At 42.8% G+C, this 11358-nt stretch overlaps 2 protein-coding genes across 6 annotated transcripts in view; both read right to left on the bottom strand.

Moving 5' to 3' along the window:
* Nucleotides 1–86: 86 nt before the first annotated feature.
* On the bottom strand, nucleotides 87–6623 carry LOC111950291 (zinc finger protein 711). Of its 5 annotated transcripts, XM_070434472.1 has the most exons (10): nucleotides 6439–6623; nucleotides 4568–4640; nucleotides 4224–4298; nucleotides 4037–4134; nucleotides 3477–3923; nucleotides 3210–3362; nucleotides 2987–3124; nucleotides 2702–2836; nucleotides 2410–2553; nucleotides 87–2283 (listed from the first exon to the last, which is right to left on the bottom strand). In XM_070434472.1, the coding sequence occupies exons 4-10, from the start codon at nucleotides 4113–4115 to the stop codon at nucleotides 1106–1108; spliced, it is 2274 nt and encodes a 757-aa protein (XP_070290573.1). In that variant the 5' UTR covers nucleotides 4116–4134; nucleotides 4224–4298; nucleotides 4568–4640; nucleotides 6439–6623; the 3' UTR covers nucleotides 87–1105. The 5 variants fall into 5 exon arrangements, with proteins under 5 accessions (XP_070290573.1, XP_023823522.1, XP_023823524.1 ...); XM_023967754.2 differs by lacking the exon at nucleotides 4224–4298; XM_023967756.2 differs by lacking the exon at nucleotides 4224–4298 and having other exon boundaries at nucleotides 3477–3872.
* A 132-nt stretch (nucleotides 6624–6755) lies between these two features.
* LOC139022894 (SLAIN motif-containing protein-like) overlaps nucleotides 6756–11358 on the bottom strand; it is a 21826-nt gene continuing 17223 nt past the window's right edge. Inside the window, exon 7 of the mRNA XM_070434474.1 lies at nucleotides 6756–7639. Within this exon, the coding sequence (XP_070290575.1) occupies nucleotides 7329–7639 (311 nt within the window). The 3' untranslated portion in view covers nucleotides 6756–7328. The remainder of the gene's footprint in view (nucleotides 7640–11358) is intronic.

Here is an 11358-nt window from a genome sequence, read left to right as displayed (position 1 = left end):
GGGTCGCGACTCAAGACACCTCAATTGGTCGGTCACAAAGCAAAAAAGTTGTATACAATGGTAAGTCAAGCAACATCAATTAAAGATACTTTCAAAAAGAACATTTATTTTCTACAAATCAGATGTTAATAATTTTAAATCAATAAACAAAATACAATCTTAATTTCACCTCTAGGTCAATCATGGGATAACTTGGTGTCAGCAGTCGCCCTTATTGTAAGATGCAAAACACTGTCATCTTAACACAAATCCACTTGTTGGTACATTCTCTGTTACTGAAGGATGGCAAAAAGAGTGAATGAAAGTAATAGGTTGAGGTGAACAATTCATCAGGAGATGTCTTTATTTACTAAAGAAGCTCCTAATATTTCAGTTGACAGACAGAGAATAGATAACACTGATTTGGATCTGATACATGAGACATTCCTGATAGTAAACATTTTATTGGCTTTGAGCAACATGATTTTACCAGATGGGAAAAATTAAAACCCCTGATTGTTTGACAAGCGATTATTTCAAAGCATAAAGGACAAATACAAGTAAAAAGCTGGGTTGTCCACATCCCCTTTTCATGCTTTTGAATACAGAGAAAACTGATACAGATGACTGTTTATGTTTGAAATTAGAACTGGGTCTTTAAATGCATGTTTTTCACAATTTGCTAGCAGTAGCATTACTAAAAATCATACAATGACTTGTCAGATAATGGTTACCCCAAGTTCAACAGTGAGAATACAGTCAACAGATAAACACGCCATTAGTTAAAATCAAATTACAGCATTATCTTACCACTGATACTGCATATGACAAGTGGTGTGCTATTCAAACAACCYAGACAAGCATACTACGGTACTGAGAAAATGTGTGCTTTCAAGCAGTGTTCTGATTCAGGATTTACCTGACTTGAGGTTTGTTTGAATAGCACCCCAGGTTTGAGTACTAATGGTGATGTGAGGACAAGTTAATAAATTACTAATGCAGTTCGAAGAAAATGTGACAATTGTCATCCTTTATTTATCACATTGAAATAATTGTATTTCCCTGCTCTATAGTGAGTGAGAATCAGATTGTTCTGAATATGGGAAAGGGTGTGTGAAGAAGCACTTTACATTAAAACATCCTTGTGATGCCGTGCAATGTGCTGGCTCTTTTCAGAGGGCCTACGGAAGCCTTTAGTGCAGTAGTCACAGCGGTGGGGATAGTCCTTGGTGTGGATGGATATGACGTGCCGTTTGAAACCTGAAGCGTCCGAGGAGCTGTACTCACAGTACTGGCACTGGTACACTTTCCGCCCACTGTGGGTCTTCATGTGCTTCTTCAGTTCCAGCTGATGCCTGAAGCCCCGTCGGCAGCGCTTGCACTTGAAGGGTAAGTCTTTGGTGTGGACGGACAGGATGTGGCGACTGAGTATGAAGGGGTCTGGGGTCTTAAAGTCACAGTGGCGGCATTGGTGCAGCCTGGCACCTTTGTGAGTCTCTGTGTGTTTTTTCAGCTCCGAGGGCCGGTGGAAGCCCTTTTCACACACGTCACACTTGTGAGGGAAGTCCTTGGTGTGCACGGAGATGATGTGGCGCTTCAGGTCGCTGGAGTTGGTGCTCTTGTGCTCGCAGTGCGGACACTGGTGCGTCTTGTGGCCCTGGAATATCTCCATGTGCTTCTGCAGCTCCCGCTCGTCAGAGAAGGCCTGGGGACAGTGGCCACACTTGAACGGCAGCTCCGCTCCATGCTTGCTCTTTATGTGGGTCTTCAGGTTAGACTGGTCGGCACAGCAGAACTCACAGTGCTGGCAGTGGTAGGGCTTCTCACCCGTGTGGGTCCTCATGTGCTTTTTGAGCTCAGAGGGGTGGCGGAAACCTTTAGCACACTCCACACACACATGGGCAAAGCTCTTGCTGTGGACAGCCAGCAAGTGGCGGTTGAGAAGGCCCTGCTCGGCTGTCTCATAGTCACAGTACTTACAGTGGTGCAGCTTGGGCTCCTGGTCACGTAGGATGAGCTTATTGGAGCTGAGTGGGCTCTCCACACAGTAACGCCTTGTGACCTCAGTGAATTCTGAGACCCGGTCACTCTTCACTATGAGCTTGTGGCCCTCCAGGTGGTTGTGGAAGTTTACCTTCTTGTTGGTGGTGAAATCGCAGTCTGTGCACTGGTACTTCTTCTTGAAGATGTGGTCGGGGTGGTTCTTCATGTGGATCTTCAGGAAGCCTCGCGATCTGAACTTCTTCCCGCAGATGTTGCAGGGGTACACAGTCAGAGGCTGGCCATCTGGACCAATGATCACAGCTGAGGAAAAGTGTGGAGGCAAAAAAGAACAGGAATTGTTAGGCCTACATCTAAAAAAGAAAAGTATAATCTTACAAAATGATGCAAGCTTTTTGAAAATGTTTTAATGAACATAGAACCCCATACCTGTCTGACACTGACGTGTCTCTCCCTTTTTCTTTTTCTTGATCTTCTGTTTGAGAGCTCTAYTTGTACTCAGGCTGTCRCTGATCTTCAGGTAATGTGTCCCTGTGTTGTTCTTGTTCTCCAGCCTGGAGTCCAGACTGTTACCTAAGGAAAATTATACACCAATTCAACACACCTAAAAATGAACAATGAACAAATCTAAATGTTAGGCTAAATGTAGAATTATCTTACGCCATACTGAATGTATGTCTCTGAGGAACTTGTGTCTATGGAGAAAAGGAGTAGGCTTTACCATAAGCTGCAGCCCAGGCAACAGTGCCGAAGTTCTTATTGTGGCTGGAGTCATCCAGTGAGTCCTGGATGGCAGGGGCATCCTCCTCTCCCACTATCACCTCCATGTACACCTCATCCGCCATCTCAGTGCAGTCTGCTCACAGAAAAGGAGGAAGGAAAACTCAGTCACTTAATTTAACACTGCAACCATCTATTGGGACAAAAATAATAAGGCAGCCATATTGTTTAATATGTTGTGCTGTGTAAGGGATTGGAGGAAAGGCTGCTAATTCAGGGGACTCACTGATCTCTGAATCCTCCTGGGACGGGTCTTTCACTGCCATGTAGACCATCTTCTCTCGAGACAGCTTGCCAATGCCCCCAGTCTCCAGCACTGCGTGACCGTTGTGGAAGTCGCTCTCAGCTACAATCTCTGTGCCACCTGCACTCACAGTAAATGTCTGAATTCAGGGAAACTGAACAGAGGTGTATCTTTCAAATTGATCGGAACTTGTAAGAGTCCTTACCTATGTCAACATCATCATCAGCCTCTGCCTTGAAGATGTAGACTTTGATGCACTCAGAGTCGTAGTCACCCTCTTTGGAGCCATCCTCCATCACCTCAGAACCCATCTTCAGGGGTGTGTCCTCCATGTCCAACTTCTCCCCAACATCGTCCACTGCACAAACAATAGCACACTCATCATTATACACTATCAGATTCATCCTATTATTAGAGTCAAAATTTGTGTTGGAGCAGTCTAGTAGTACCAAGAAAATAAGACGTGTCTTACAGGAGATCATCAGGTAGTCCTCGGAGACGCTCTCTCCAGCCTCATTGTCCGGCTCCTGGATGGTGACTGCAGAGTCTTCAATCTCCTCCTGCTCCTCCACATACGTCTCYGAGTTGCAGTTGGAGACCATGACCTCCTCAGTGACAATTTCAAACACCTGGTCAGGAACCCTATCAGATTCCTCTATGAGATCTGTTGTCAGCACATGGTGATGGTGGTCAGAATCCAGCACGTCCTCAATGGCCACCTCGGCCCCCAGGACCGACTCAGTCATGATTATGCCGTCAGGCTCGTCGCTGCAGCAGATGTCTGGCCCCTCTACAACCTCTGACCCCAGGTCATGCTCAAACATGATTCCCTCCTCGTCAGTCACCACGTCTGACACCAGCACCGCCTCTGGCACAGAAACCACAATGTGATCATCGTCAATGTGGGCCATTCCTGCCACTGGGGAAGTCAGGAGGAACTGTTACTCTTATCAGTTCGAGCACACACAGATACAATCAAATAAACTAAAGGCCATGTACTATTAGTTCTCTGCATTGATGGAGTGGACTTACCAAAATCCTGCATTATCATTGTGTGTGGCATCTTTGAGTCTTGCATCTGAAAGTTCAAGACCCCTCCACCGTGGTCCATTCTCTTTTTATCCTGTCTGCTACAAACACAAATGAGGAGGATTCTTTTATTTTTCTTACTAGCTCTGACTTTGCTGGTTGCTACTTTATTGAGGAAAAATGTACTTACTATGACTGTGATATGTGATTGTCCAACCTAGCTATGAATGCACTAACTGTAAGTCGCTCTGGATAACAGCGTCTGCTAAATGACGTAAATGTAATGTAAATGATTAAGTTGATCTAATTTTATCAGATCAATTAGGACCTCTGTCAATACATAACTCATTACAAATGTATCAACATACTGATTCAATGCTGAATAAACATTAACATTGAATAATGCATTGTTGGGTTTGGAGCTTGCAAGAAAGACATTTCACTGTACTCGTTCATGTGACATTAAAACTTTAACAAAATGTTAACACTGAAAGATTAAAAACAAATTGCTAATGACAGTATTTCACCACTCACATTTGATTCTGAGCTCTCAAACCATCAGGGAAGTGTTATGGTTTTTTAAAAATCAGCTAGGGAGGAGAAACACCTGAAATAGAGAAAAGAAAAACACATAAAATCATTGAAGCTGATATCTGTTATCTATCCTGAAATATAATTGTGGTAATGGAAATAAAGAAGACTGCTATAATCCTTTATTACTTATAAGAATGTGCCTTTATAATGTCTTAGTATCAGGAGACATTATGGTTTGGGGGCGGAAGGTAACCTAGAGTTTAGGCCAGTAACCGAAAGGTCGCTGGTTAGAATCCCCGAACCAACTAGGAGAAAAAWCGGTCAATATGCCCTTGAGCATGGCACCTTAGCCTAATTGCTTCTGTAAGTCACTCTGGATAAGAGTGTCTGCTAAATTACWAAAATKTAAAAATTAGAGAGGGTAAACTATTGGATAAATGCAGAAGTATATTATGTTATTACGTTGTTGTTTTAGGTCTCTCTTTATGTAGTGTTCTCTCTCTTGTCATGATGTGTGTTTTGTCATTTTTTATTTTTTTATCCCAGCCCGTCCCCGCAGGAGGCCTTTTGCCTTTTGGTAGGCCATCATTGTAAATAAGAATTTGTTCTTAACTGACTTGCCTAGTTAAATAAAGGTTAAATAAAAAAACAAGTAACGTGGTTGATGATGCAATGATAAATCTAATGGGAAGCAAAAAGCTACAATGTGTTTATATTCACACACTCACAGGTGATACTCCTTGGTTTGGATACATTGAGTAGACTGGTGTTACAAGTAATGGGACACTTCTGGCACCAACAAATACATGCCTCCAGGACTAATTTATCAATGAAACATAATTTGCACTGTGGGTGACAGTAATGGGGCGGCAGGTTGCCTAGTGGTTGGGGCGTTGGGCCAGTAACCGAAAGGTTGCTAGATCGAATCCCCGAGCTGACCAGGTAAAAATCTGTCGTTCTACCCCTGAGTTCCCCGGGCGTCGAAGACCTGGATGTCGATTAAGGCAGCACTCTGATTCAGATTCCCTACTGAATCAATACCACTTTATTACTTATAAGAATGTGCCTTTATAATGTCCTAGTATCAGGAGACATTATGGTTTGGGGGCGGAAGGTAACCTAACGTTTAGGCCAGTAACCGAAAGGTCGCTGGTTAGAATCCCCGAACCACGCTAGCATAGATATTGCTCCTTGTTCTATCTGTGTCTGTGGTTACAGTGACAGATACGGGAAAGTAGCTGGCAAGTGATTCACACGCACTGTTTTCGCCCAATGCAGTAGTTGACTGACCGTAGAGAGCGCGCGCAGACGCATTAAATATGGCGGCTTCTGTTTACATTGTGGACACAGAACCCCGACAACAAAGGCGCTTGAGTGCGCACGGCGAATTTAGCAAAATTAATGGCTATGAATGAATGATAAGCATAAATCGAATCTATGCTAAATATTTAATGAAATCCAAGCTATGCGCTTGTTTCAAGACTCCAACAACAAGCGTGCAAGACTGACGCTCTGCGAAATCCTGACCGCAATGCATATTTTCTGCCCAGTCTGGGCCATTGTTGGGCTAAATTAGCGAGCTAACTAGCTAGCAATAGCATTCCCAGCAATTGCAATCGATATCATTAGTAAAATAAACGCAGTAAACCTACCATACTTTCGAACGTGTGCACTGGAAGATGGCACAAATGACTATCGTCTTACAAAAGTCACAATATATTTCCGAGCGAGCTAGCTATGTCGTTAGTTAGCATAGCTATCGACRGCTAGCTAGCAGTCATTGTTGTTGTTTTTTCGGCTTGGGTGGAGGCCCATAGGCCTTCGTGACAAGGCCCCATCGTCATATCGCATTAAATGTAATATATACTTACCAAATCAAGTCACTACTGTCTTGTTTTAATTCCACTTTTCCGGTTTGAACAGTATTTCCGCAGTCGTATTATTAAATTTGGTTATATTTCTCATGGTGCGAATGCAAGGCCTGTACAACATTCTAGATCCTGAAGGCTGTTTTTCAGGCCTGGACCAATCACGTAGCTCGCTGTTAGCTCGGAAGGGTGGGGGCGGTGGGGAAGTAGGTGACAAACTGCACTCGGTCTTCAACAGTTGATTCTAAAACTGCTGGCCCGTTTCTTACAACTTCACATACGTAATAATATAATTGTAAGGAATAGAAACATTGAATGAATGTGTCTGKATGCACCAACTGAAAGGTGGCGCAGTAGTGTATACCACAACTGATCAATATGCAACAAAAACTAAATAGGGCTCAATACTGTAACTGTCCTCAAAGTGTTAAATTATGATAGTTTCAACTGAAACATGTTGTGGTATAACTTTTAGTATGCAGAATTAGATGGTGTTTACAACCAAGCCCTGTGAGATAATCTACAGTGACAATTAATGTAATAATGATATACTGTATCAGTTCTAAGTATGTGAATTTGTGTGTCAATTCCCAAATTTGAATCAAATTAAGATTAATTTCATTGGCGATCATTTGGATTTTAGCATTGAGCAGCACCTTGCATTTAAGATGAGAAAGGATGGATAAGGTGTCCAATTCCAGTGGAAGGGATTGTGAAGCCACACAAAATAAACCAGCACTGCATGATTGGCAGAAGAAAACGATAACTAAATTCAAATTCACAGAAACCAAACCTACTGTTTAATGTGCTTTAATACATTAAGTGGAGTTATTTTGAGTGAGAGTATGTTACAGATTACTGAGGAATTACTGAGAAACATTGAGTATACMTTTTTACCTATGGGTATTGGCAGGCTGCCCCAGTCTGCCCCAAGCCAGGGTAGTGGACCTCTCAGGGGAGGCATAGACACGACCATGAGTTGATAGGTACCCTCCAACTGAAAAGTCCTTACTGGGACAGGGGATCCTCAAACCAGAGGGGCTGAGGGACTGGGCTCTCGGCAGCCCTCTAATAGACAAGGCYTGAAATGATTCTCTCAGGGACTGCCGTGCTGCTCCAGTTGCAGGGGGGTCACTGGAGTTCAAGGTTTTGGCAGAAACAGATGAAGATCGGCCACCACTCCTAAGCCTGACTGAAGACTCACCTAGGAGGCAATCACAAGTTTGGAAATGTTATGGACTAAACATGTCTGTCTGAAATAAAGACAAGTTRAAAAAWATATATTTAAAAAAAGGCAGCTCCAGAATCTTCTATAAGTGTTCAATTGGGTTGAGATCTGAACCAGTATTCACAAAGCATCGCAGAAGAGTTCCTAGGAATCCTGTTAAAACCTGTTTTAGGACAAAAAAACTCCAAGGTCAGTTAGTTTTAGGATGATGGTAGCCCTATCCTGCAGTCAATGACCAAAAGTGCCTTGTCTGGCCTCATGGGTGGAATTTTCATAATTTCATCGTTAAAAGTTTATTTTTTTAACCGACGAAAATCGGGTGTTTCTATGTCAAACAGTTTTGTTATATTTCAGTCTTCTGTGATGTATATAAAGTGCAATATTGGGATGCAAACTCCACATTGAATACACAAGCATTTCGCTACACCCACAATAACATCTGCACGTGTATGTCACCAAAACATTTTTTATTTGWATTACACTCTATAAATGACATGGTACAGGTGTCTTCTTTTTTTAAGACCGTAACCATGTGTGTGAGTTGTATACTTTTGTTTCAAAATAGATCTGTTTAAGACTACCAAGAATCACTCTGTGTGACCCCGATTAAGCCCACTGCAGTAAAAGGCTAGACACTGCTCAGACAAACTCTGAGCCAGGAGTAAAACCAATTCCTCTGTGGAGATGGGAGAACCTTCCAGAAGGTCATCTCCACCCCTCAACCAGTATTCTACAAGAGCACAGACAYAAGGGACTACAGACACACCGGTCTCTACATTGCAGATGAGCTGAAGGCAGTCATCAATGACCTTGGACCACAGAAGGTATTTGCACTGGTGACAGACAATGCTGTGAACATGAAGGCTGCTTGGTCTAAAGTGGAGGAGTCCTACCCTCACATCACACCCATTGGCTGTGCTGCTCATGCATTGAATCTGTTCCTCAAGGACATCATGGCACTGAAAACAATGGATACACTCTACAAGAGAGTATCCAAAATATGTTAATCTCTAGGAGACAGAAAGCGTCTCCTTCCTGAGTGGTATGGCGGCTACGTGGTCCCATAGTGTTTATACTTGCGTACTATTGTTTATACAGATGAACGTGGTACCTTCAGGTGTTTGGAAATTGCTCCCAAGGATGAACCAGACTTGTGGAGGTCTACAAAAAAAATTCTGAGGTCTTGGCTGATTTATTTTGATTTTCCCATGATGTCAAGCAAAGAGGCAATGAGTTTGAAGGTAGGCCTTGAAATACATCCACAGGTANTCACATCACACCCATTGGCTGTGCTGCTCATGCATTGAATCTGTTCCTCAAGGACATCATGGCACTGAAAACAATGGATACACTCTACAAGAGAGCCAAGGAAATGGTTAGGTATTATCAGCAATCTAGTTATATCAGCAATCTATCTCACCAAGCAAAGTGAGAAGAATAAGAGCACCACATTGAAGCTGCCCTGCAACACCCGTTGGGGTGGTGTTGTCATCATGTTTGACAGTCTCCTGGAGGGAAAGGAGTCTCTCCAAGAAATGGCCATATCACAGTCTACTGATATGGACAGCCCCATCAAGAGGATCCTCCTGGATGATGTATTTTGGGAGAGAGTGGTAAGCAGCCTGAAACTCCTGGAACCTATAGCAGTAGCAATTGCACGGATTGAGGGAGACAATGCCATCCTGTCTGATGTTCAGACTCTGCTTGCAGATGTAAGAGAAGACATCTGTACAGCCCTGCCCACTTCAATGGTGCTCCAAGCAGAGGAAACTGCAATTCTGAAATACATCAAAAAGCTTAAAGACTTCTGCCCGAAGCCCATACATGATGCAGCGTACATGTTACATCTCATCAGCCACCTGGTGGAAGGGACTTTGTGGATCTGAAGCTCTTTCCCCTGTTGCCTCTATCATCCTCCAAATCCCACCAACACCAGCCGCCTCAGAACACAACTTGTCCTTGTTAAGGAACACACACACCAAAGCACGCAACAGGCTGACCAATACAATGGTTGAAAAATTGGTGGTCATCTGGGCAAATTTGAGGCATTTTGAGCCTGACAACGAGCCATCCTCAACAAGGTTGGAAAGTGACAGTGAAGATGAGGCCTCAGAGTCTGATGTTCAAGAGGTGGACATTGAGGAGGTCCAGGGAGAAGACATGAGAGGAAGACAACAAAAGCTTTAGTTTCTAGACTATCATTTTACAGATGTGTGTTGAAAACGTTTTTGGGAGATGCGATGGATCATTGAGGATCATTCAATATTCCCTTTCTTTTGTTGTTCAGTGAAATCATCCCATGTGAAGAGTCAACTAATTTAATAAAAGTAAAATTTGTAACTAAATTGTTTTTCTAAATGTATATTGGAAGGATTTAATAATTAAGGTAAAATGTTTATGTTTCCGTCTCCATATAGTAAATACAGTTGAAGTCGGAAGTTAACATACACTTAGGTTGGAGTCATTAAAACCGTTTTTTCAACCACTCCACAAATTTCATGTTAACAAACTATAGTTTTGGGAAGTCGGTTAGGACATCTACTTTGTGCATGACACAAGTCATTTTTCCAACAATTGTCTACAGACAGATTATTTCACTTATAATTCACTGTATCACAATTTCAGTGGGTCAGAAGTTTCCATACACTAAGTTGACTGTGCCTTTAAACAGCTTGGAAAATTCCAGAAAATGATGGCATGGCTTTAGAAGCTTCTGATAGGCAAATTGACATCATTTGAGTCAATTGGAGGTGTACCTGTGGATGTATTTCAAGGCCTACCTTCAAAATCAATGTCTCTTTGCTTGACATCATGGGAAAATCAAAATAAATCAGCCAAGACCTCAGAAAAAAATTTGTAGACCTCCACAAGTCTGGTTCATCCTTGGGAGCAATTTCCAAACGCCTGAAGGTACCACGTTCATCTGTACAAACAATAGTACACAAGTATAAACACCAGGGGACCATGCAGCCGTCATACCACTCAGGAAGGAGGCGCGTTCTGTCTCCTAGAGATGAACGTACTTTGGTGCGAAAAGTGCAAATCAATCACAGAACAACAGCAAAGGACCTTGTGAAGATGCTGGAAGAAACAGGTACAAAAGTATCTATATCCACAGTAAAACGAGTCCTATATCAACACAACCTGAAAGGCCGCTCAGCAAGGAATAAGCCACTGCTCCAAAACCGCCATTAAAAAGCCAGACTACGGTATGCAACTGCACATGGGGACAAAGATCGTACTTTTTAAAGAAATGTCCTCTGGTCTGATAAAACAAAAATAGAATTGTTTGGCCATAATGACCATTGTTATGTTTGGAGGAAAAAGGGGAGGCTTGCAAGCCGAAGAACACCATCCATAACGTGAAGCACGGGTGTAGCAGCATCATGTTGTGGGGGTGCTTTGCTGCAGGAGGGATTGGTGCACTTCACAAAATAGATGGCATCATGAGGTAGGAAAATTATGTGGATATATCGAAGCAACATCTCAAGACATCAGTCAGGAAGTTAAAGCTTGGTCGCAAATGGGTCTTCCAAATGGACAATGACCCCAAGCATACTTCCAAATTTGTGGCAAAATGGCTTAAAGACAACAAAGTCAAGGTATTGGAGGGGCACTCACAAAGCCCTGACCTAAATCCCATAGAAAATGTGTGGGCAGAACTGAAAAGGTGTGTGCAAGCAAGGAGGCCTACA

The sequence above is a fragment of the Salvelinus sp. IW2-2015 genome, linkage group LG23 (assembly GCF_002910315.2).
Source record: "Salvelinus sp. IW2-2015 linkage group LG23, ASM291031v2, whole genome shotgun sequence".
Classification (NCBI taxonomy): domain Eukaryota; kingdom Metazoa; phylum Chordata; class Actinopteri; order Salmoniformes; family Salmonidae; genus Salvelinus; species Salvelinus sp. IW2-2015.
This window is presented reverse-complemented; position numbering and strand designations above follow the sequence as displayed.